The 27,387-nt window shown below is 37.4% G+C and overlaps 1 protein-coding gene across 4 annotated transcripts in view; it reads right to left on the reverse strand.

Annotated features, from left to right (window-relative positions):
- Positions 1 to 255: 255 nt before the first annotated feature.
- KIF20A (kinesin family member 20A) overlaps positions 256 to 27,387 on the reverse strand; it is a 32,001-nt gene continuing 4,869 nt past the window's right edge. For 3 of the 4 annotated variants that reach the window (XM_053717026.1, XM_053717024.1, XM_053717025.1), the window contains 19 exons: positions 22,804 to 22,982; positions 16,068 to 16,157; positions 15,862 to 15,981; positions 15,643 to 15,781; positions 15,369 to 15,550; positions 13,169 to 13,310; positions 12,648 to 12,848; positions 12,457 to 12,568; positions 11,536 to 11,604; positions 11,203 to 11,346; positions 10,102 to 10,267; positions 9,841 to 10,002; positions 9,613 to 9,743; positions 9,401 to 9,503; positions 9,025 to 9,223; positions 8,189 to 8,280; positions 7,351 to 7,410; positions 2,386 to 2,523; positions 256 to 980 (listed from right to left, as the gene is read on the reverse strand). In XM_053717026.1, the coding sequence (XP_053573001.1) occupies positions 669 to 980; positions 2,386 to 2,523; positions 7,351 to 7,410; positions 8,189 to 8,280; positions 9,025 to 9,223; positions 9,401 to 9,503; positions 9,613 to 9,743; positions 9,841 to 10,002; positions 10,102 to 10,267; positions 11,203 to 11,346; positions 11,536 to 11,604; positions 12,457 to 12,568; positions 12,648 to 12,848; positions 13,169 to 13,310; positions 15,369 to 15,550; positions 15,643 to 15,781; positions 15,862 to 15,981; positions 16,068 to 16,157; positions 22,804 to 22,962 (2,721 nt within the window). In that variant the 5' untranslated portion in view covers positions 22,963 to 22,982 and the 3' untranslated portion in view covers positions 256 to 668. The remainder of the gene's footprint in view (positions 981 to 2,385; positions 2,524 to 7,350; positions 7,411 to 8,188; positions 8,281 to 9,024; positions 9,224 to 9,400; positions 9,504 to 9,612; positions 9,744 to 9,840; positions 10,003 to 10,101; positions 10,268 to 11,202; positions 11,347 to 11,535; positions 11,605 to 12,456; positions 12,569 to 12,647; positions 12,849 to 13,168; positions 13,311 to 15,368; positions 15,551 to 15,642; positions 15,782 to 15,861; positions 15,982 to 16,067; positions 16,158 to 22,803; positions 22,983 to 27,387) is intronic. The other variant, XM_053717027.1, reaches the window with a different exon arrangement.

The following is a 27,387-nucleotide window of genomic DNA, read 5'->3' on the forward strand; positions in this document are numbered from 1 at the left end:
TGCATTTTTAAATTATGTTATTTTTGTGTGTTTAGTGGGCCTTTAGCTATTTTAAAATGAATAATAAAAAAAAAAAACTAATAATTTCTTACCCATTTACAGTTTGATAGGTTAATAGATTAGCAACACCCCAAACTGTGTGTACTGCATTAGGAATAACCTACGAGTTATTGTCAAGAAACAGAATACACTACAAACATGATAATCACTTAAATTCACTTTCAATGGTGGGGAGCACTGATCACACACACGTAATTAAAGTAAAAAAGTGATTTATTTCTAACAGTTTAAACCACGCATGATGAGTATTGCACATGTGAAACAGGAATTGTTACTAAACCATTCACAAAAGGTCTCATGCTAAAAATACCATAAAAAGCTATAAATCCCAGTTTACTGATAGAATATTCCCTTTATCCTGTCAAGAGTCTTGTTTTTAACTTCAAGTAAAAATGACTTACAGAAAAAAAAAAAAAGTGGTCACAAATGCTCCAAGCATAGCAAAACCAGCAACAGGATACGTTATAGAACACACAAAAGTATAGTAGGTATAACGACTGACGGATTATCAGTATAAAACAAACTGTACAGGGATTATCACTATAATAGTATATATGCAGTAGTGATAAAACCCATATAAACTGTCCAAGTAATCCAAAGTATCTCACTCAATATTTGGTACCAAATGCAATAGTCTTTAGTACTGGTGACCTGCGGGAACGTAACACACGACCATAAGGGCTATTTTCTGTAAGTCCCTTTGTTCCAGGGGTCCTAGCTAGGAAGTTGCGAAGGAAAGGCCTCTTTTCAGAGGTTTGGCTTGGCTGAACATTTTCAGCATTGCAAAAGCGTTTTAAGCCAGAGGGAGTTCCCTGCAGTTTCTGCACTGTATGGTATTGTTCTGCAATGCAAACAGCCTTTTTCCTTAGATCCATTTTCACTAGCACCATGTTGTTCTGGAGTTCGGCCAGAGCTTGATCCTAAAAACAAAAATGAAAGATTTGTTATAACGAAACACATGCAGAAGAAAACTAAAAAAAATGTTCTTAAAGGGACATTGTACTGTAAAGATTTCTCTCCTTTAATGGGTTTCCAAATACCTATTTTCCTGCTGTAGTGTATTAAATGCTTTACAAACAGCTAATTTACTTTTCTTTTATATCGCATTTGCCTGTTGAAACCTTTACTGTAATATAAAATATAAGCTATGTAAACAAGAAATAGTGTAAACTAACCTCTCCCAGTGGGGGCGGTAAACTTTTTTTTTTTAAATCTGAAATGGCTGTGTTTACTCAATGCAATCCCTACCCTTCATTAGCATTTCAATATTTAACAGACTGTGTACAAAAAGAGATGAGGTCTGTACTTTCTGCAGGCTCTGCCCATTTAAAAGGGTAAATCCTTGTGAAAAATAGGTCATGGTTTTAAGGAGAACAATGTGTGTGTGTGCGTGCGCAATTTGAAATAGACAAATATTAAATGCCTTGCTAAACTGTCATACAAGAAAATGGCTAACTGGACAATAAAGTTGTGGGCGGAGCTTGGCGGACATTTTCAGCTGCTAACAAACGGATTATTCAAACGTTTCATGTACTTCTTACAAGCTTATAGATGCGGAACCTGTTGCAAGATGCTTGTCTGGTAAGTAACAATAAGTAATAAAGAATAAGTGTTGGGTCTAGACTGTAATGATACTCATGAATAGAGAGATAGAGATGAGAGATGATAGAGATGAGAGATGATAGAGATGAGAGATGATAGAGATGAGAGATGATAGAGATGAGAGATGATAGAGATGAGAGATGATAGAGATGAGAGATGATAGAGATGAGAGATGATAGAGATGAGAGATGATAGAGATGAGAGATGATAGAGATATATCTCAACCAAAAAAGGTGCACTCTCAGGACTTCACAAATGAAGTAAAATTACTTTATTCGAAACATTTTCGGGGATCAGGTCCCCTTCATCAGCATGCTTCATTTGTGAAAGTCCTGAGACTGCACCTTTTTGGTTGCTGTATCGTGTTCAAGTTTGCACCCAGGCAGATGTCCTCAGATGTATAGATGTATATATCTATATATATATCTATATATCTATATCTATATATATATCTATATATATATCTATATATATCTATCTATATATATATCTATATATATATCTATATATATATCTATATATCTATATCTATATATCTATATCTATATCTCTATATATATCTATATATATATCTATATCTATATCTATCTCTATATATATCTATATCTATATCTAAAATTATTTATATATATATATATATATATATATATAATTATTTTTTTACAATTACACATATATGCATACAACAGATACATACACACCCACCCCAGAGATCAGGATTACCTGTTTGGACAAGATCTCATCGCAGGTTACAAGGGCTTGTCTTAGTTTCTCAGCTCCAGTCGTGTGGCAGCAAGCTCTTTCCACCCTTTGCAAGGAGTCTCCAAATTTCTGCAGCTCTGTGCGCAACAATCTTACATTCTGTAAGAAAAACAACTAAAGCTTAATGAATTCTAACCATCATCCTTAACTGGCACCAAAACACCTGAGCATAAGGTTAAAAGGTTAATGCCCTCAATGCTACCCCAGTTCTAAGATTATCACCCATTTAATAAGGCAGCGATCAAATCAGTGTAAATAAAAGCAGGGGTGCTACCTCAGACCCTGGGGAGCACATGAGAATTATCACAACTTCAGCTAGAGACAATGCTCATTAAACCAGAACCCCCTGTTTTCTGTTGCACGAATAAAACAAACAAAAATTACAGTTGCAGTTTATGGATTTTTCTTCTTCTTACTTAGTGATACAAGAAAATAAAAACCTGCTCATCTATTTTTACATAATGTAAAGTTACCAAAACAAAAGACTAATTCAAAAGGGTCAAAATCTAATCACTTAAAATGACAAATAAAACCTTCAGATTTTAAATTTAAAATGTTTAGTTATAGTAAATAAAACAATGTCGCAACATAATATAAAATTATTCACCCCTTTTCATGTAATTTAGCTCTAAAATGTGTAGATTTTCTAAATCTTAGAGCTGGAAACACATCATGCAGGGCTAACTGCTACATATCGTTCGCTAATTAAAGGGACACTGAACCCAATTTTTTTGCTTTTGTAATTCAGATAGAGCATGCAATTTTAAGCAACTTTCTAATTTACTCCTATTATCAATTTTTCTTAATTCTCTTGCTATCTTTATCTGAAAGAAAGTCCAGAACCTTGGACAGCACTTGTTTAGTGGTGAATGAATGTATCCACCAATCAGCAAGAACAACCCATGTTGTTCACCAAAATCGGCCGGCATCTAAACTTACATTCTTGCTTTTCAAATAAAGATACCAAAAGAATGAAGGACATTTGCTAATGGTAGTAAATTAGAATGTTGCTTAATATTGCATGCTCTATCTCAATCACAAAAGAAAAAACAGAATTTATGTTTACCTGATAAATTACTTTCTCCAACGGTGTGTCCGGTCCACGGCGTCATCCTTACTTGTGGGATATTCTCTTCCCCAACAGGAAATGGCAAAGAGCCCAGCAAAGCTGGTCACATGATCCCTCCTAGGCTCCGCCTACCCCAGTCATTCGACCGACGTAAAGGAGGAATATTTGCATAGGAGAAACCATATGATACCGTGGTGACTGTAGTTAAAGAAAATAAATTATCAGACCTGATTAAAAAACCAGGGCGGGCCGTGGACCGGACACACCGTTGGAGAAAGTAATTTATCAGGTAAACATAAATTCTGTTTTCTCCAACATAGGTGTGTCCGGTCCACGGCATCATCCTTACTTGTGGGAACCAATACCAAAGCTTTAGGACACGGATGAAGGGAGGGAGCAAATCAGGTCACCTAAATGGAAGGCACCACGGCTTGCAAAACCTTTCTCCCAAAAATAGCCTCAGAAGAAGCAAAAGTATCAAACTTGTAAAATTTGGTAAAAGTGTGCAGTGAAGACCAAGTCGCTGCCCTACATATCTGATCAACAGAAGCCTCGTTCTTGAAGGCCCATGTGGAAGCCACAGCCCTAGTGGAATGAGCTGTGATTCTTTCAGGAGGCTGCCGTCCGGCAGTCTCATAAGCCAATCTGATGATGCTTTTAATCCAAAAGGAGAGAGAGGTAGAAGTTGCTTTTTGACCTCTCCTTTTACCAGAATAAACAACAAACAAGGAAGATGTTTGTCTAAAATCCTTTGTAGCATCTAAATAGAATTTTAGAGCGCGAACAACATCCAAATTGTGCAACAAACGTTCCTTCTTTGAAACTGGATTCGGACACAAAGAAGGCACGACTATCTCCTGGTTAATGTTTTTGTTAGAAACAACTTTCGGAAGAAAACCAGGTTTAGTACGTAAAACCACCTTATCTGCATGGAACACCAGATAAGGAGGAGAACACTGCAGAGCAGATAATTCTGAAACTCTTCTAGCAGAAGAAATTGCAACCAAAAACAAAACTTTCCAAGATAATAACTTAATATCAACGGAATGTAAGGGTTCAAACGGAACCCCCTGAAGAACTGAAAGAACTAAGTTGAGACTCCAAGGAGGAGTCAAAGGTTTGTAAACAGGCTTGATTCTAACCAGAGCCTGAACAAAGGCTTGAACATCTGGCACAGCTGCCAGCTTTTTGTGAAGTAACACAGACAAGGCAGAAATCTGTCCCTTCAAGGAACTTGCAGATAATCCTTTCTCCAATCCTTCTTGAAGAAAGGATAGAATCTTAGGAATTTTTACCTTGTCCCAAGGGAATCCTTTAGATTCACACCAACAGATATATTTTTTCCATATTTTGTGGTAAATTTTTCTAGTTACAGGCTTTCTGGCCTGAACAAGAGTATCAATAACAGAATCTGAGAACCCTCGTTTTGATAAGATCAAGCGTTCAATCTCCAAGCAGTCAGTTGGAGTGAGACCAGATTCGGATGTTCGAACGGACCTTGAACAAGAAGGTCTCGTCTCAAAGGTAGCTTCCATGGTGGAGCCGATGACATATTCACCAGATCTGCATACCAAGTCCTGCGTGGCCACGCAGGAGCTATCAAGATCACCGATGCCCTCTCCTGATTGATCCTGGCTACCAGCCTGGGGATGAGAGGAAACGGCGGGAATACATAAGCTAGTTTGAAGGTCCAAGGTGCTACTAGTGCATCTACTAGAGTCGCCTTGGGATCCCTGGATCTGGACCCGTAGCAAGGAACCTTGAAGTTCTGACGAGAGGCCATCAGATCCATGTCTGGAATGCCCCACAGTTGAGTAATTTGGGCAAAGATTTCCGGATGGAGTTCCCACTCCCCCGGATGTAATGTCTGACGACTCAGAAAATCCGCTTCCCAATTTTCCACTCCTGGGATGTGGATTGCAGACAGGTGGCAGGAGTGAGTCTCCGCCCATTGAATGATTTTGGTCACTTCTTCCATCGCCAGGGAACTCCTTGTTCCCCCCTGATGGTTGATGTACGCAACAGTCGTCATGTTGTCTGATTGAAAACGTATGAACTTGGCCTTTGCTAGCTGAGGCCAAGCCTTGAGAGCATTGAGTATCGCTCTCAGTTCCAGAATATTTATCGGTAGAAGAGATTCTTCCCGAGACCAAAGACCCTGAGCTTTCAGGGGTCCCCAGACCGCGCCCCAGCCCATCAGACTGGCGTCGGTCGTGACAATGACCCACTCTGGTCTGCGGAAGTTCATCCCTTGTGACAGGTTGTCCAGGGACAGCCACCAACGGAGTGAATCTCTGGTCCTCTGATTTACTTGTATCGTCGGAGACAAGTCTGTATAGTCCCCATTCCACTGACTGAGCATGCACAGTTGTAATGGTCTTAGATGAATGCGCGCAAAAGGAACTATGTCCATTGCCGCTACCATCAAACCTATTACTTCCATGCACTGCGCTATGGAAGGAAGAGGAACGGAATTTAGTATTTGACAAGAGTTTAGAAGTTTTGTTTTTCTGGCCTCTGTCAGAAAAATCCTCATTTCTAAGGAGATGTTGCCTGTACAACGGCAAAGAGAATGACTGGGGTAGGCGGAGCCTAGGAGGGATCATGTGACCAGCTTTGCTGGGCTCTTTGCCATTTCCTGTTGGGGAAGAGAATATCCCACAAGTAAGGATGACGCCGTGGACCGGACACACCTATGTTGGAGAAAATTTGGTTTCAGAGTCCCTTTAACCTTAAAGGGATATTAAACAGTAAAGACTTGCTAGACATGATGTATTGAAAGCAAAAAGATTATCCTTTGAGTAATATGTAGCTGTATTTGTACCATTATATAATAAAATTCTTACTTATTTCTGAGGGCCAACATATAAAGCACTCAACAGCCTCACTCCCAACTATATGTCCTCCCTCATCTCCAAATACTCCCGAACCCATCCTCTTCAATCAACCCCTGATCTAGGTCCCCTCCTATTATCTCAAAGTCCCTCTCTCACGTGCTGCTCCTGTCCTCTGAAACTTTCTACCCCACTGCATAAGACTGTATCCAACCTTGTATAGCACCAGACTCTACTTAAAACACACCAATTCAGAGAGGCTTACCACCTCTCCCGGTTTTCATCTTACCCAAAATAATTCTTGAACTGCTTTGACTCGCTGCTGCAACTACAATCCATGTGCCCAGATAGCCCATACCTTATGTATCGGCACCCTCAACCTGTAGACTGTAAGCTTTCTGGAGCAGGGTCTCTTTCTCCTGTACTAGATTGTTTAGTATGTTTGTATCTTATCACAAATCCTCGTCATTGTATACCCCCCATCTCTGTATACAGCACTACAAAATGTTGAGGCACCATACAAACTAATAAATAATAATAATAATAATAATAATAATAATCTCTTAGCAAAATGTAAGATGGCACATCACAAGTGGTGATTGCGCTCAGACTTACTCTGAGAACTTGTCCATCATCAGCTTGATAAATGTTTCCTTTTACAATCACTTTGTTATGCTCCCCATTATTTGTTAGTAAAACTCCCCACCATCACATTGTAATTTCTTGTGTATTATTTCCAAGCATGCGACTTAACATGCTGAATTTCCCTTTTCATATAGGCAAAATACGCTTCATACACATCAATACAACTCTAATGATCTTTGGTATATTCACCAGATAATCCATAAACAGTACATTATTGTAAAATGACAACAAGCACTGGAGGTTAACAGAAAACGAGGGGTTCTGAAATGCCTGCAGGAAATTCATATAAGGCAAAGTAAGTAAAAACACTATAGAATTATGGCTGCTCCCTAGAACCTTGAGGGAAAAAAGGGTGAAAGCAGGGAATGAGATTGTTACCCAAAGAGCTCGTGTGTGCTGAAAATCTGTGCACTTGTGAAGAGAGCCCAGAGCATAACGCTGGAATAAATAAATACAGGACACATTTACAGACTCAAAATGCACAATCCAGACGCACTTTCTTCCATACAACTTAATTCATCTATATTAGAGCAACACATACTATTAGACACCACAAGCCCCCATGAGTAGCCCTAACCATGCGCACATTTGGACATCTCTCTCCCACTAAGCTAAAGTTTATATTAAAAGTTAAACTAATTAAACCAAATAAATAGCAAAAGCTATTACAATTTCAGTAATTGCATTTGCTGTGCACAAGCATGCAGAGCATATGAACAGGAATTCAAACACTCCATCTGCTTATTGAGATGGCAAATTGATACATCACAAAATGGCGTCATTGCGAGCACAGTGCTTGAATGTGAATGCACAGAGCATAAGTAAACATGCCCTGCATGCATTTGTACACAGTAAGATCTATTAAAAGGGACGGCCACGTCAAAAAAATTCTTACACGATTCAGACAGCACATGCAATAATAAACAATTTTTCCAATTTACTTCTATTATCTAATTCTCTTGGTAGTAAAGTATACCTATGTCGGCCCAGGAGCAGCAGTAGACTACTGGGAGCTAGCGGCACATATATACCTCTTGTCATTGGCTCACCTCATCTGTTCAACTAGATCCCAGTAGTGCACTGCTGCTCTGTCAGCAAAAAGATACCAAGAGAATGAATAAAATGTGATAAAAAGAAATCTTAAAACAGATAAAAGAAGTTGGTGATGAGACCTTGGGATCAGGTAATACAACAAAAAAATCTGAATATTGCTTACCTTTTGTCCCTCCTGTATTTTCCTATCTACATCTGCAGTGCAAGTCCTTGTTGAAGCAGGAGGGTCTAGCATTTTTTTGTAACGCTCCAACTCTTAGGGGTTGAGAGGGAAAAAGTAATTGTCGAATTAAAAAAATAGAACTCCATCAACAATAAACTGCATAAAGAAAAGAAAAGGTTGGAAGTACTAATAGAAAAACAAAATATTATATTAAAAACCCATTCTCTACCCATTGTTAGTAAATGTCCAGAAATACAGTATGGACAGCAAAGGGAGGATTCTTACTGAATATTGTCTAGGGATATGAGCCAAAGTATTGAGGTGCATGTAGTTTGGTTTTCATTTCTGTTATATCTTATCTTGGCTCACCCTAAACTAATATTAACCAGTGAAGAATTGCCACAGAAACCTAAGAACACAAAACAGAATTGGAAGAAAAAGTAAAAAGGGAAGGAAGGATCCATTCCCCTTGTGAACCAAGCTTAGCTCTGTCCATACTGGATCTGAATAAAAAAGGGGTAAATGGCTATTTTTAAAATGACAAAATGAGCGAGGTGGAGTGACTGTTTGGTTAACAGATTATTGTACAAATACACATTTCCCATAAAGTGTGATGTCACAATTTACAAGACAATGTAAACATGTTTTGCAGAAATGTTTTATGCACGAGAAAATGAATGATTCTGCTTAATGACACTTCAAAAAATAAAATATCTTATTGCACTAAAGAAAGGGCAGCCGTATTAAATGCATCAAGTATGGAGTTTTACAGATGCACAAGCAATTATTTATATCCTAAATATTCACTTTGGGACTAAATTAAAATCATCTGTTACCCTCTGTCTTTGACTGCAGTTCTGCTCTCAGAATCAGGTTCTCTTGTTTAAGTCTTTCTAAGTCAGCTGTAGAAGTTGATGCCAAACGCTTTGATCTACGAATAGGAGCAGAATCCATAATACTTATATTGGCCTTCTTTGCTTCATCACAGTTTTGCTCAGTAATAGATTCCAGTTCATCGATCTTCTCATCTCGTTCCTAGGCAGAACATTTAAAAGCCATCTATGAAGAGATTTAGACTAGACTAACCCTTTACTTTTTTCCATAAAAAACAAACACCTTTTACCGGTTAAATTGCAGCACTTTCATATGCAAAGAAAACATCTGCCATATTTAGCTTTAATTAAAATATGTTCTAGCTCTGCGATTACTCACCTCTATTTCCCTCTTGTAATAGTTAGTGAGCGATTCTTTCAGGTTCTCCAGTCTGCCCTCATACATTTCCTCAAGCTTTTCTCTCTCAGTCTCTAGACTCTCACTGCAGAAGAAGATCAGAGAGTCTTACAAAATATACCAGTAATGAACCCACAACAGTCCTGAAACGAAGCGCTGTATATAAAATGCAGGCAGAAACAGTAAGTGCTTACTTATACTGAGTGGTCTGCTGCTGCATTAGCTCCATCATCTCATCACAGATTTCCTTACGGATACGCACTTCTAAATTTAGTTTCTCCCGACGCTCCGTTACAAGCATTTTTTCAATGACTTTCAACAATTCCTGCAGGAGAAAATTAAACACCAATAAGATTACACTGACATTATCAATCAGGTTCATAAAATAATGAAAAACTGAATTACTGCATATCACAACACACCTCTCTATTATACATTGTGATATCTGCTTCACTCTCGCTTTCATCACCAGACTCGTCAGCATCTTCCTCTTCAGAGCAGCTCCTATTGGCGAGCAGGCTACTTTCTTTGATCAGTGATTGAATAGAAGGAAGAAATAGTTTCACAGGTGGAGCTTGAACCAGCTTTTAAAAAGGGGGATGGGAACAAAAAAAAAAAAAAGTTAATATTGGGTTAAGCTTCACTGAGCTTATAAAAACATGAATTCCTTGAGCCTGGACTACCTGGCTGGCAATAGCCGAGAACTTCATAGCATGTAGAGTTTCATCATAAGTGGATGCACACTGGTTAATATTGACAATCATACAAGACCTCCCTCGTCCTGTGAAGAATCCCTGGAATATGCGAGTCAGCTTACTGTCCCTGAAAGGGACCACATTCTGCTTGGATCTAGGAAGAGAGGAATTTACAACATAAGCATGTTTGCATGTGCTTACAAGGCAACAATGTTTCTACACACGCAGAAGAAGTTCTACAAGGCATGTTTCTACACACGCAGTACAAGTTCTACAAGGCATGTTTCTACACACGCAGTACAAGTTCTACAAGGCATGTTTCTACACACGCAGTACAAGTTCTACAAGGCATGTTTCTACACACGCAGTACAAGTTCTACAAGGCATGTTTCTACACACGCAGTACAAGTTCTACAAGGCATGTTTCTACACACGCAGTACAAGTTCTACAAGGCATGTTTCTACACACGCAGTACAAGTTCTACAAGGCATGTTTCTACACACGCAGTACAAGTTCTACAAGGCATGTTTCTACACACGCAGTACAAGTTCTACAAGGCATGTTTCTACACACGCAGTACAAGTTCTACAAGGCATGTTTCTACACACGCAGTACAAGTTCTACAAGGCATGTTTCTACACACGCAGTACAAGTTCTACAAGGCATGTTTCTACACACGCAGTACAAGTTCTACAAGGCATGTTTCTACACACGCAGTACAAGTTCTACAAGGCATGTTTCTACACACGCAGTACAAGTTCTACAAGGCATGTTTCTACACACGCAGTACAAGTTCTACAAGGCATGTTTCTACACACGCAGTACAAGTTCTACAAGGCATGTTTCTACACACGCAGTACAAGTTCTACAAGGCATGTTTCTACACACGCAGTACAAGTTCTACAAGGCATGTTTCTACACACGCAGTACAAGTTCTACAAGGCATGTTTCTACACACGCAGTACAAGTTCTACAAGGCATGTTTCTACACACGCAGTACAAGTTCTACAAGGCATGTTTCTACACACGCAGTAGTCTTTTGTTTTTAATACTTTAGCTACAGTGAACTATAGATGAATACAACGTACTTGTGTTGCTGATTCTGTCTTAATGCATTGATGCAACGGCCTAGTGTGTGAAGAGATGTATTGATATTGGTTGCTTCCTTCAGACGATCTCCGATTCTTTGATCTTTACAACGCTCAGAACCAGCCAAGTCACAAAAAGAAAGTCTAGGGGTGGGGGAGGAGGGAATTTACATTTGTATACACACACAGAAACAGCTTTTGATTAAAAATATATATATTAAACAAATGTACTATTGATTCACTCTTATAGAAATATAGATAACTGCAATTTACGCTCTTGTCTTGTGGCAGAGACAGGACATTAACCAGAGCATTTGTGCAGTTTGTACTCACTCGCTTATTTTGGGCGTTACATCATTTTTTCCCTCTAAGTGCAGGATCCGAATAGAAAAGATACTGTGGCTGTAAATGCAATATGAAGTATAAATTGAAAACAATTCTGCTCTAACTGCAGTCAAAAGATTCTACAATGTGACAAACAAATTAAGGTTCCTAAAAGATATCTTAAAATAGTATTGGTAGATTAGAAGGAAGCTATGATTTTTTATTTAACACTATGCAAAACAGATACTAATTGGCAACTGGAGTACCACTACATTGGAAAACAAACATGCAGAGAGATTGCACTAACATGTTTACTGGCAGTTTATACAAGATTATTTGTTCATTCATTGATAAATCTCTGAACATACAATACAGTTGTTGATCATATAACTAGTGTGAAATGTTGGCAATTAAAAGACCATTAAAGCAGTGTATTTTACACATACAGTAGTAGAATCCCCTGTCTTCTATTCATTTTAAAGGAACATAAAAATGTGCTCAGCTGTCCCCACAGCATATAGGAAAGACACAAATGGGGCATTGAAACAAAAGGAGGAAAAAGTTCATGCATAGAAGACCTTTTGATTACATCTGTCAGCCAATAAACTACAGCGAAATGAGAGTATGCACTCACCATGTTTGTTTCAATTTGCTTAACTTTTTACCTAGCCTAAAACCTATTTATCTGAAATAGCTGTAAAAAAAAACCAAAAAAAAAAAAAAACAGTTCTCATACACTTTTCACACATTTCATTTGTTTGATAAACATGTGGAAAATAATGCTTTGGCAGATGTTCTGTATTTTACCATCAACAAGTGACATTTAGCTAGATTCACTAGGGGGATCTTTCCAGTGCCAATGAGGAAGAGAAGAAATATGCACTATATTTTGTGTGCTTGTAACATTAAAGCCAAGGACATTCATCTCACCTTCTGCTAGAATTCTGGTTTAGGTGGGTGCTGGCAAAACTCTGGTTTTTCCTTCCAGCTTTTAGAATTTTCCAGGCTTCTTCCGCATTGTGAACATTTATCCAGTTCAGATCTAAGGAAAGTTTTGTTTTTTTTAGTTGAAAAACAAAAAGCTTCATTCCAGGAAACATAGCACTAGATGAGTTATTTACCTTTAACATAAGGATTCCCATTTCTGTCCTCGCAAAGGCGCAATGTGGTTCTTTTCCGGTTTGGACCAGAAGGAATTGTTTCCAGTAAATCATACACAAACTCGTTATAGATTTCAAAATAAGATACCCATATAGATAGCTGTACATTATCAGGTTCCTGCAGTGAAATTGCTTCATGGTCCCCCCAGCGTGCACTAGAATCTAAGGGGAGGGAAAGAAACATTTAAAGGGACACTGAAGTCAAAATAAAACTTGTATGATTCAGCTTGAGTATGCAGTTTTAAGACACTTTCCAATGTACTTCCTCTATCAAATTTTACACAGTCTTTATATTCACACTTTCTGGGGAACAAGATCCTACTGCTTTTTTGAAATTCAGAGTAAGTGTTGTTGCCTTGACTTTTTATTATGTAACTTAATTATGCAATTCTACTGCATTGAGTGGTCCTTTAAAATTTAAAAAGAAGAATATGTTGTATTCACAGTTCTGCTTTAAACTAGCAAGAGATCTAATCGGGTACCTTCAAACTGGCTGCTGGTCTGGTTGGCATAATGAGTTGTGGAAGAGAGACCACCAATACCACTGTCATAGCTGACACTCGTGCCAGCCCGGAGCTGTGAATCATTCATACCACTGCGTTTCAAGGGGGTCATAAGTTCTTCCTGTAAAAATATGAGAAAAAAAAAAATCAACCAAAACACACAACTGTTGGTCTTCAATTTTGTTTTTATAAACAGATCCCTGTTCTAAAGCAAGAATATGGTTTCTTCTTTATGCAACTAGAAGAAATCTAATTCTCTGCCTTAAAAGGAACAAACATTTAGGGTTATGGTGAAGAAAAACAAAATGTTTAAAGTACCACTAAAGTCGAAATTAAAACTTTCATTATTCAGACTGAGCACACAATTTTAAACAACTTTCCAATCTACATCCATTATAAAAATACACATTTTTATACACACACTTTCTGAGGCACCAGCTCCTCAGACCGAGCATAAGAGTCACAGAATATTTGTATATGCACTCTGTGATTGGCTGATGACTGTCACATGGCGCAGTGGGAAGGAGAATAAAAATAAACTTTGAAAAAAAATAAAAATATTCTACAGGTACTCATGAGAAATTCAAAGTGCTTTAGCACTGTCTATTTATTATGCAATTCTACTGTGTTTAGTGGTCCTGTAAATCTTTTTCATTGCAACAACCCTTTCTAAGTGACCTACAAATGCAATGCTGACCATAGCTAGTGAGCCAATTAGGAAGCTATGCGCAGAGCGGCCAATCACTGGATGCTGGAAGTTTATTGCTGCCACAGAGTTGACTATTAACTGCCTGTTTAACTTCTATTGAGGGTTAAATGCACAGCTCTATGCAAAACAATTGTACCACAACAAAATGTTCCAAAGCATTAGAGGATTTCTTTATGCATTTGTTTTGTGTCACTTTAAAATGTCTACCTATACCTTTTTTTTTTTTTTTACACTACCTTACTTTCTGGTGACGAGAACATAAAATAAAAATCAATGTTTTTGATTATAACAACAAAGGTAGAGGTCATCTAGAAAGTTTTGTTATGATGAAATATTAAAAGTTCTATTTTGGTTATTGAAAACTTAAAAACAGTAATGATTGTAAGCAAAAATTAAAAAGGGACATTAAACCCAAATTTTTTCTCTCATGATTTAGAAACAGCATGCAATTTTAAAACAAGTTTCTAATTTATTATCTAAATGGCTTAATTCTTTTAATATACTTTGCTGAAAAGCATATCTAGATAGGTTCAGTAGTTGCTGATTGGTGGCTGAACATAGACTCATTTGAATGGCTCACTCATGTGCACTGCTATTTCTTCAACAAAGGATATCTAAAGAATTAAAGTGAATGTCAATTTTCATGATAAAGTGCTAATTTTACAAAACCCCAAAAACTATTAAAAACAGGGGCACTTTCATTTATGAAAGTTTACATTGCACCGGATTTTAGAAATACTTACCTTCTCCTGAAACCCTGGATCACCGATGGATCGCCTGCTTCTTCCTCCTGTACTTGCACAAGAATGACGAAAACGGCTTCCTCCAATCACAACTTGGCCTCACCAGATGAACGCTCCGGGGGGTAAGGCAGTGATTGGAGGAAGCTGGTTTCGTCATTGCTGACGAAGTACAGAGGACCTGCAGGCATGGGAAGAAGGTAAGCATTTGTAAAATCCAATGCAATGTAAACTTTCATGAATGAAAGTGCCCCCATTTTTAAATAGTTTTTTTTTTTTTTTTTTTTTTTTTAAACCGGGCACTTTATCATGAAAGTTGACATTCACTTTAAGCAAACTAGATAATAGAAGTAAATTGGAATGTTGTTTAAAATAGTTCTCTATCCGAATCATGGAAGAAAATTTGGGGTTTAATGTCCCTTTAAGTGTTTGCAAAATCACAACGAACATCCCTGATTCTGAAATATACCATGTGCATTTCTATTTTTTTAGTTGGCAGAAAAAGGAACTTCACAATACAGAAACCAACCAACAAAACACAACAGGCTATTATTTTTACATTTTCATCTTTGAGATGAAAAGAAAACTGACTTTAAAGTCTGTTTAAATCAGATCCAGACACCATAAACTTGTGTTTAAGAATAAAAACAGACATCAGATTCCCTTTTACACAACCAATAAGAATTACAGAACATTGATAATTTTCCCTCCCAGCACAATATTTGCTCACCTCTCGTAAGTTACAGAGCAGAGATAGCTTTTTGATCTCTTCTTGTCGCACTTGTTTGCTGTCCAGCCAAATGACTTCATTGGAAAGTGGCTTGAGATCTGAGCTTTTATAGAGACGTTCCTGAGCACTGTTAAAAATAAGACCCAGGGAACGAGGCAGAATACCACCATCCTTGCTTGACCCTGGAGAAAAATACATAAGTAAAAATCCATCATATGCATAATCACATACCAGTATTGTTTTTGTTTAGAAGATATATCGTAGCCCTACATACCTTGTATGGTGTATGTTTTGCCAGAGTTCGTTACTCCGTAAGTGTACACAAGCCAGTTCTGCCCGTTCAGCGCATCCTTTACCACTCCTTTCATTGTTGTATCAAAAAACTGTTTTTGATCAACTTCTGGACCAAATATCTTAAAAAAGGAGAAAGTGTAAAGATAAGAAACAGCACAGCTGCAGCTCTGGTTCTCTAGCTTTATTTAATGATGGTTACCTGAGAGAAAGAAAATTTGTGCATACTCTGTCCAATGCCACGCTCCATGTTCCTCATGGAGAAAGAATCTTTTGGAGCTCGCAAGACTAGGGTTTCTGGGTCCTCTACCACAATACAGCCCTGCAAGGAGAATACACCAGGTAAGCAAGAGTACAGTACACTACAATCTGTCTGTCCGTCCAATTGCCACCATTTATCAAGATTACCTGATCCTCCTTTTTGTCCATCTCCCCATCCACAAAAGGACGGATCCGCACATAAACTAAGACTTTATCAATTCCTTCTTCTGATATGACCTGCAGAATAAAAAAATAAAAACTTAAAAGGGACAATCAACCCAAAATCGGTTCTGAGTGATACATATTCATTTACAAACTATTAGTATTGACCAATGTAGCCCAATTTTCTCCTTTAAATCGTTTGAAAGTAAAATGACTTACAATTAATTTCTCTCTCTTTTGCAAATGTTTCTCTGCCCCCTCCCCTATTTCGTCAGTAGCACGTCATCTGCCTGTGTTGGTAAAAAACGCGCGTTTCACCCTCTGTGGTGAAGGGCTTCTTCCAGCAAACCTTTTTGGTGATGTCATCAAGGTAATACTTTTTATTAGGTTTAGTAACTCCTCCTGTTACAATTAACTTGTACTCATCAGCCAGGTGAAATATTTTTTTCTCTTGCAAAGTCCGTTGCTTAGCTTGTTAAATTTAACCAAGATCATTTTGTAATTTTTCATCGGGTATCATAGAAAATATATAAAGATATACATTTTCATCATTATATCAATTTTTATTTTTAATACTATCATCATTGTATATTTACTTGGAATTAATTTACCCAAGAAGCAGAAACCGGGGAGAGAAAGAACCCCCGCCTAGAGGAAGGATGTGAATTGATAGAATACCCTCAACATTTGACGTTTAACAATTATCACAAAAGAACAAAGATGTATAAAATGTTGTAGTATGAAATTCCAAGGGAGTTTTTTAATCATTCAAGAAAGGTGCATAATTAATTTCTTCATTTAGACCGCTAGGGTTCAAGGATTTTAAATTATAAATCCATTTACACTCCTGTTGCAGGATAATTTTATCCAAGTCTCCTCCTCTTCCTTGCAGCTCAATTTTTTCCAATCCTCTAAATTGTAGATCATTTTTGTTACTAGGATTGATCAAAATATGCCTTGCTACACTACTTGTTTTATATAGTTTATTCTTGATGTCTCTTATGTTCCTTTATTCTCTCTCGTAACTCCCTGTAGGTTTTACCTATATAGTACATCTGGCAACTACAGGTTACCATGTAGACCACTCCCTCTGATCTGCATGTTATATGTCCCTTTATTTGTCTTGTTTCACCTGAATTGTCAATGAAACTCTCTCCTGTTAATTCTTGCAAACTGAGCATTTTTTGCATTTAAAATTACCATCTTTTTGTGTCAAAACATTTAACCAATTGGAATCTTTTTGGAATAATGACTAGACACTAATTTATCCTTTAGGCAGGGTGCCCTTTTTGCTGTAAGTTTAGGTTTTGTTCCTATTAGTTTTTGTAGAATTGGATCAATTGTGAGCATGTGCCAATGTGCACTTAGAATAGATTGGAATTCTTTTCACTTAGTATTATATTTAGTTATATATATATATATATATATATACATATATACATATATACATACACACACACACACACACACACACACACATAGAAGTGCACTCACAGGAACAAACAACTGGCTCAATACCATTGTTAGCCTGTTCTATGGTGATTTACCACCTGGGGTTGCTGTGTTCCTTGCTCAGAGAGGAATTGCCTGGTATTTCGGCGCTGGACTGACCGTAATAGGCGGGATCAGACTGATATACTACAGGAAAGTTCTTCTCTGTGAAAAGCATTACTGGGCTAAAAGAAACTGCACCCAGGTGGTAAATCGCCATAGAACAGGTTAACAATAGTATTGAGCCAGTTGTTCGTTCCTGCGGGTGTGCTTCAGTGTGTGCGCGTGTATGTATATGTGTTTTATATATATATATATATATATATATATATATATATATATATATATATATATATATATATATATATATATATATATATTTTATTATGCTTGGTCTAATTATGAAGAGCTATAACCAATTATGCACCCTTATTATTGCGCTATTATTGTATAGTAGGTTAACCTATGGTGCATATGTCTGTATATAGGAGAAGATAATATGCTTTGTCTATTTATGGTAAAGTTCTTTACACTAGTATTGATCTCCCCACTAAATATATAGCAATTGCCGATAGAGGGTTGTATTTGGTTATTATTAATTTTGTATTTTAATTATTATTGTACTGTATTTTGATTACTATTAACAATCAAATCCAATAGATATACCATATAACAGTTTTCCTTGCAGTCCAATCTGGGAATAGCTCTGGGACCGACCGACACTGACAACAAGCTAACAGTTACTTCTCACATAGGAAACCGCTAGGATACTGATCGGTTACATAAAGTTCCTGATTCCAAAGTTCCCACTTGAATAAAATCGGCGCATGCGCAAAACACTTAAACATGTAGAATAGAAAACTTTCTTACGATCACAGGCAGATGACGTGCTGCTGACAAAATAGGGGAGGGGGCAGACGGACATTTGCAAAAGAGAAAGAAACAAATTGTAAGTCATTTTACTTTAAAACGATTTAGGGGAGAAAATTGGGATACATTGGTCAATACTAATCGTTTGTAAATGAATATGTATCACTCAGAACCGATTTTGGGTTGAATGTCCCTTTAATCTTACACACATCTTAAAAAGGGACAATTTACTCCAGATATTTTGTTTAAAAAGTGAGATATTCCCTTTATTACCCATTCCCTCTATTACCCATTCTGGAAAAAAGAAAAAAAAAAAAAAAGCTACTGTATACATACACAAGAATTTAGCTCCAGCCCAGTAGGGGGTAAGAAAGACGGGTACTAAAATGTTAGTTTTCAATTGCTGTGCCATCAGTATCATCTTGATTATAGACAAAGGCATATGTGTGTAGAGAAATAAATATGATATAGTCTGCTCTTAAAGGGACATAAACCCCCCCAAAAAAATCTCATGATTTGGATAGAACATACAAATTTTAAACAACACTCTCCAATTTACTTCTATTATCAAACTTGCTTCATTATCTTGTTATCCTTTGCAGAAGGAACAGCTTTGCACTACTGACAGTTGAAAACATCTAGGTCAACCAATCACAGGCAGCACATATAAACAGGCACCAATCAGCAGCTAAGCTCCCACTAGTGTATGATATGTGCGTATTTTATTTATAGATATAGAGTTTCCCCACTGTACTGTTATCCTTGTACCCATGGGCAGCGCTGCGGAATCTGTCGGCGCTTTATAAATAAATAATAACACATACATATACAGGAGAACTAAGCACATTTAAAAAATAGAAGTGAATTTAACCCTTTCACTACCGGGACATTCAGAATTTCAGACAAAAACTTGCCCAAAATAGCAGAGAACTTTTAGAAATTTTGCTATCACGCCATTTAGAGCCTAGTTTTTTTTTTTTTTACCCATCAAAACACACTCTCTAAGAAGACAACCCAATGTATTGATCTAGGCCCATTTTGGTATATTTCATACCACCATTTCACCGCCAAATGCAATCAAATAAAAAATTTTCATACTGCTTGTGCAATCATGGCACAAATGTTTGTAAAAGTTTCTCTGGGATCCCCTATGTTCAGAAATAGCAGACATATATGGCTTTGCTATTGCTTTTTGGTAATTAGAAGGCCGCTACTTGCAGCTTTGCACCGCACTTCTATTATTCCCGGCAGTGAAGAGGTTAATAAGGTAGCGTAAAAGGTTAATTTTAGTGTAGAGATTAGCCTCCCACCTGACGCTCCCCCCTCCTTTCTGATCCCTCCCCCACCCCTCACTGGTATCCCCCATCTTAGGTACGGGCAGACAGTCTGCCAGTAGGAAAATAAGGCTTTTTTTTTTTTTTTTTTTTAAATACCCCCCAAAACAGCTCTCTACCCCCCCCCCTATTACCTATAAACTACCTTTTTTTTTTGTACATATTTTCTGTAGAGCAGCGTCCCCCCCACCTGCGATCTTTAGTTCGGGTCCCCCCACACCCCCTTTTCTGTAGTGTAGCTGCCCCATCCCTCCCTGTCCCTTTATTTTTTTCTGTAGTGTAGGGCCCTCCCACTCCCACTGGGCCGCCCACCAGCTACCACCTCCCGCCGGCACCAACAGAAAATCGTTAGACTGTGACACACATAGTGTCACCGTCTGTAACGGTCAGGCATCTGCCCTCATGTGGAGACGGAGCACCAATCCTGCTCCTGCTCCATATGCAGTAGATGCCTGAAGCTTCAGGAGCTTGGCTGTAACTTAACAGCTGAGAGTGCTGGAGCTTCCTGATGCGGAGACGTATATATACCTCTTGTAGTACGATAGGCAAAGTACTGCAAGACATCCTTTTGGGTGAAGGGGTTAAAAGCTATGAAACTAAAATTTTTGCTTTCATGATTTAGATAGAACATGCAATTTTAAGCAACTTTCTAATTTACTCCTATTATAATTTTTTATTCATTCTCTTGGAATCTTTATTTGAAAAAGCAGGAATGTAAGCTTAGGGGATGGTCCATTTTTGGTTTAGCACTCTGCATAGTTTTGCAGATTGGTTGCTATACACTACAGCTGGTATAACAAGTCACTGGAAAAACATTAAGGGGATACCAATTTCACAGTACACTATCCCTTTAACTCTGCAGCCCACTAGTGATAAGGCCCCTATTTTTAAAATGGTAATATATTAATATGCATTATTCTATATAAGGCAGCTTGCCATGCATATTAAACTATTCATCCCACTGGAATTTTATGGTGTATCCAATTAAGAAATTACTAAATAATGATGAATAATTGAACCCTCAAAGTACATTTAATGGGCAGCAATTTATGAAACAGGGAATTGAGCAGATTTAAAATAATTATGCAGAAAATTTTTATGAACTTGGTTCCAAAATGGAACAATTAGGGGACATGCCCTCAAGAAGAGTTTTTTTTTTTCCCCCTCCTAGAAAGTGCTATAAAAGTTTACCAAATAGAGTTTGAAATCCCAGAGAAAAAACTACGTAATAAAATTATAAGTTTGTGAGAGGGAGAGTCCAAGAATGGAGTATCAGCACAACAGACAACAAGCATGTTATAAATTAATAAAACTGAACCTCTGTAGAGCTCAATCTTATATATAAAGTTTGTTACAGCACCTGTTTCACGGATTAAAAATTAACGGTTCACCCAGGTGCACAATGCTAACGAGATTCCAGCTGCTCTCTGGTGTGAAACAAAATTTTGTAATCTTCATTTTTTTTATATCCTTTTTTGAAAGATCAGGAATTGAACAAAAAAGTTGACAGCTATGTTTTGAGTCTACTCTGCTTTTAATCATGCATGAATAAGAGCCAAGTAGGCTCAAAAACGTAGCTGCTAGCAACATTTTTTCTGTTTTTGATTTTATTTCAATAAAGGAAATTTTTTTTGGCGCTTTTGCTAAATTTTGTTTCATATTATAGAATATCCCAGGCTCCATCTCTCTTTTATGCCCCTTTACTCTTCTGGTGCCCCAGCCAAAAAAGTCCATCTTCAACCAAGACACTGCATGGAAGACTGGAATCTTCCCCCTGGAGACGCTGCCACTATCCTCCCGGGGGTTTAGATCACTACAAGGGGCAGCTGCCACTAAACGACACTTTAAGGCGACAAGGCAGTCTCCAACCCAAAGACCAGTGGGACTTATCCCTGACTGCTAACAGGTGGGAGGGTGCTCCAAATCAAAAATTGTGAACGTGCTCAAGTCAAATTGCCAAAAACATAAAGCCATAATAAAGTATTTTTCCAATGAAGTGTTTTGGTCAAAGGGACAGTCTACACCTGGAACACACATTATGTGAAAGCTTCTCCCCACGCAATCCTCCAGCACTATGAAATTTGGAATTTTGGGCATGCGCATTGAATATGTGTAACATATAATTTGGAATGTTTCTTCAGCACCTCTTGCAGTCTAATCCAGTACTCCGGTTCTCTCATAATTGTGCAGTTCTAAAAAACAGCTGCCACCAGTTCGCATGTGGGTGCACGAAAGAGTGCTCCCCGACCCACATGAAGCAAGGGAAAAATGAGGGGGAGCAGGCACCTAGAAGGAAAGTCTGCTTCCATAAGGAGTTTGAGGCACCAGCTACTACTGAGCACATGAAAAAAAAAAAAAAAAAAAAATTATATATATATATATATATATATTTTTATTTATTAGGGATGCACCGAAATTTCGGCCGCAGAAAGTTTCGGCCGAAAATGGCATTTTTGGCTATTTCGTTTTTTTAGCCTGTTATTTTCGGTAAAATTATTGTGTAGCATGTTTCAAATTTGATGCTAGCCTAGAGCTGCTGTTTAAGTTTATTACTTGACTTACTGTTCTGCATATAATGAGTTTTCTAGGACTATACTTTATTTGGATAATTAGTAAAAAAAAAAAAACTTAAATATTATTCTGTTACATAGAACTAAATGAATAATACAGTATATTGATATTTATAATTGTTTTAAGTAAGGATGCACCAAAATTTTGGTCACAGAAACATTATATATACACATTATATATACACATACATACATAAACACACGAGTCTGTGATTGGCTGATGGCTGCCATGTGATACAACAAATTGCATTGAACAACTAATACAATTTTAACCAAATACATCTACTATTATTCTAAGGCTTTTTTTAAGCATCACTATTGTCTAGCATGTATTTACTGTTTAACATCCTTTTAAAAGATTTTTCCATGAATGAAATCCCAAGCAAAAGCACATTTGTACAAAATTAAACAAGGGGTATTGTTTTGTGAAGTAAATAAAGCAACATTTTTACAAACCGTTGAAGGCTGCCCGAGTCCCGGTGAGATGACAGAGAAATCTGTAAGTAAGTCCTTACGTATTGCTGCCCCAAAGTCTGCAGCGGTGGATTCAAATACTTGAGCCTCGTCTTCATCAGAAAAAACTCCCAGACTGGGAGAAATTAATTTGGCTGCCATTTTGTTAAAATCCCCTATACCTACAAATAATAAAAAAAAAAATATTGAAAAAGTAATAATGAGCATTAACTATATGGGTAAAAAGCTAAAGGTTAGTCTTACAAATACAGTTTTAAAAGCAATTCAAATAGGAAATAAAGACATTGAACCTGAAAGAAACTCCCCACCCTGTACCTGTCAAGCTTGGTTTGTTAATAAAAATGAGGTTGCTAAATGTTAGCTTTTTTTTCTTCCCCTTTTTGCCCTGTATTCAGAAATGTTAAATTTATTATGTATGTTAGATCCAGCGCTCTTCAATTTGTATTGTGTGTGATAGAGATAGAGAGATAGAGGTTGTTATGCTATACTGAAGGTTGGAAAAAGCGTTTAGTCATTATGTATAACATTGAGCAGACCACAAGCTTTTCCACTTCTAACTAGTACATGTTTATCCCTGACTGATTAATAATGGTATTTTACCCCCCAATACTGCAACAGAAAAAGCGCACACACAAACAGTAATTAACCCACTACAGACTGTGTAGGACTATGGATTAAGCATATTGGGTGTTAGTAACAAATTATTTGCACCCATTTTTCCTATATTATGAGCATAACAAACATGCATCTTCTTAGGCAGCACACGAGCACTATGACTGGTACTAGCTTCCTCAAAAGGGCAATGAGGAACATAAGAGGCAGTGCCCGTACATCTATTCAAGTAGTGATGGTAAATTCAGCCCAACATATTTTAAAAGCTCTTATCCTTACTAGCATGTTGATATGCTTTTTTATTAATAAAAACCATCAGTACACTGAATAACTTCAATTTTTGTCCTGTAATATTACACTTTTATATTCAACCTCGCTCTTAAATTTTTGAGGGTACTGCTTTGAGTGACATACGTTCTATCCAATCATAGCCTCATCATGCGCCCCATGTAAAACTGAACATGCACGCTCCCGTGCTCTGAACTCACTAATCTTGCAACTCTTACGCTATTTGTGCAAGTGAAAAAGACAATCCTCAGCTCCGCTTTCAGTAAACATTGCATCTGATGTAAGTAAACATTAAATCATTTGTTTCGTACTGATTCACTGTTTAATTACATTTTTGACAGCATCAAGTTTTTTTTCTCATGCGAGTAACCCGTTATAAGAAAAATATAACCAGCAATTGACGCTTTGTCTTTTTCACTTGCGCAAGTAGCGTAAGAGTTGTGCATGCGTAATGCATAAAGATTAGTGAGTTCAGAGCATGGGAGTGTGCAGGGTCAGTTTTACATGGGGCACATGGTGAGGCTATGATTGGATAGAACGTATTTCACTCAAAGCAGTACTTTCTAAAATTTAAGAGAGAGGCTGAATATAAAAATGTAACGTTACAGGACAAAAATTGAAGTTATTCAGTGTACTGATGTTTTGATTAATAAAAATCATATCAATATGCTAGTAAAGATAAGAGCTTTTAAAATATTTTGAGCAGAATTTACCATCACTTTAAAGGAATAGTCTAGTCAAAATCAAACTTTCATGATTCAGAAAGAGCAGGCAATTTTAAGCAACTTTCTAATTTATTACTATTATCAATTTTTATTTAACGTGGTATCTTTATTTGAAAAAGCAAGAATGTAAGCATAGGAGCCGGCCCATTTTTAGTTCAGCACCTGGGTAGCACTTTCTGATTGGTGTCTAAATGTAGCTACCAATCAAGCGCTACCCAGGTGCTGAACCACAAATAGGCCGGCTCCTAAGCTTACATTCAAATAAAGATAGCAAGAGAATGAAGAAAAATTGATAAGAGTAAATAAGAAGGTTGCATGCTCTATCTGAATCATGAAAACGTAATTTTGACTACACTATCTCTTAAAATAAAAAAAAAGCAAAACAAAAACAAACCAAAAACGATTTATTTCAGAAATTTCAGTGCCATCTCCCTTCTTCGGGTATTCAAATAATTTAACTGTGTTTTGTTTGTTTTTTAAAAAACTGTAGCTACATTTTTGTCCAGTGGATATTTGTATCACTTGTACTTTCATCTAAAAAAGCTAAAGTACACAATGGAAAATCCCAAGCTAACGAGGAATGATCTTACAAATAGCTGCAGACTTAGTCACTGCAGGCCAGGAAACAAAACACTGGCTTCTTTATGTTATAGTGAGGACATCTGGACAAACAACCCCACCAAAATGGTACAAGGGTTAGACAGGCTCTGCTATCACCTACCCCTTCATAAGGGTCGTCAGGATGAAAATCATTGCAGGTTACTGACTTTTTCTGATGCATTTAATTATTTGGAGCAAGTGCAGTGGCATTTGAGTTAGGGGCACCATAAAACCAACAAAGAACGGCACTGCATTTTGGGCACTTCTACATTACATATAATGTAGTATACCTTTCATCCTTCTCCAGTATACACTTCTGGCAAAGAGCTACGCCTACATCAGGAAACCGTGTGAAAGAGCAATCCATGACCTGTGCACATTAACAAATAACCACCATGTTCAATTAGACTAAACCGGCCCCCATAAATGAGATTGGTGTCTCAATGCAACAATCAAAGTTCAAACTGAATCCTTTTTTTAGAACGACACACTTTAAAGGGACAGTTTACTCAAAATGTTTCTCCCTGTAATTTGTTCCCAATTATCCACTTTACCTGCTGGAGTGTATTAAAATGTTTACAAGTAGCTCCTTTACCCTTATATTGGCATTTGAAAGAGTTGATTTAACATGTGGTATCCCCACCTATTCTGAAAGTTTGTGGCCGCAGGTCCAAGCTATAAATAAGCTTTGTAAACACAGCCAGCAGAAGAAATTACACTCCCAGTGGGCTATAGCAGAGATAAGGTAATAAAATGCTGATTTTCCATTGTTCTCTCCAAGTATTGGTGATTGTTTTATGAACAGATATAAGATAAAGAAGCAGGTATAAGTACACAATGTGATACAGTAATGAGATCTGATTATACCTACAAGATCAACCTATTTTATTAGGTTGTGGCTTCAAAACACAAAATCGGAGCTTTAATATACAGAAATAAACCTTAAAAAGCTAATTTTCATACATTTTTTACTCTGCAGTTGGTAAAAAAAAAAAAAAGCAATTGTAAGCACTAGGGATGCACCGAAATTTCGGCCACCGAAATTTTCGGCCGAAAATGGGCCTATCCCATTTCGGCCGAAAGAGGGGAAAATCGGCCGAAAATTGCATCTTCTATGTAAAAGTAAATTAACCCTTATGCCCCACGAAATCATCCCCTGGCAGACAGATATTTATCCCCCAAAGTGTCCTCCCCCGTGCCTCACCGACCGCTATAACCAGTTGCAAGCTGATCCTAAATTTAGCCCCGTGTGGCTGGGTTATTTCCAGGCCATATTCAAATGAACTACATGCCCCAGAATGCCTCGCGGTTAGAGGGGGTGCGGCACTGTGGGCTGGGCTGTTCACTCCCTGTCTTGAAGCAGAGCAGAGCGGCATGAGAAGGAACTTGCAGTGTCAGGTGACTTTTATGATACTTGCCTGTAGAGCCGTATAGTTACTTGTGGATCCTCCGGTCAGTGAGTGTGTGAAAGGCTAATACGTATATTTACCCGTATCTGGCTCCCTGTCTAACTGTGATTTTATTTGAAAAAGCAGCTCATTGAGTCCTGCAGGATGAGCTGCTTTTTCAAATAAAGTCACGATTAGACAGGGAGCCAGATAAGGGTAAATATATGTATGAGCCTTTCACACATTCACTGACAGGACGATCCGTTACAAGTAACTATATGGCTCTGCAGGCAAGTGTCATAAATTTCACCTGACACGGCAAGATTAGGAGACTTCTGTGTAAACAGAGCGGGCTGCAGCGTGGTGTCATTACAAGCAGCTGTCCCCTCCTCCTCCTTAGAACTGCATAACGAGCTGTTTGCCAGATAAGAGTGAATATAAACATGTAGGAGCCGTTTGCACACTGACAGAACTGTAATTGTTTGGGCTACAATCCACAAGCAGTACACTTGTAATACCATCTCCTGCATTCCTCTGTGTGCCTCAGTCCCATGTCTTAATTCTTAACCCCATGCTGCCTGCTGATTTAGGATTGTGTCAAAATGTTCAAAAGTATGTGTATAATATATATATATATATATATATATATATATATATATATACTGTGTGTATATATATATATACTGTGTGTGTGTGTATATATATATATATATATATATATATATTATATATATATATATATAATATATATATATTATATATATATATATATATATATTATATATATATATTATATATATATATAATAAAAAGTCTTATATTAATAATAACATTATAGAAAAAAAACTTTTAAAATAATTTGGTGGAAAAAGTCATTTTCGGTTTCGGTTTCGGTTTTCGGCCAAGGGCATCCTGCATTTTCGGTTTCGGTTTCGGTCTAGAATTTTCATTTC

This window comes from Bombina bombina, chromosome 6 (genome assembly GCF_027579735.1).
Source record: "Bombina bombina isolate aBomBom1 chromosome 6, aBomBom1.pri, whole genome shotgun sequence".
Taxonomy (NCBI): domain Eukaryota; kingdom Metazoa; phylum Chordata; class Amphibia; order Anura; family Bombinatoridae; genus Bombina; species Bombina bombina.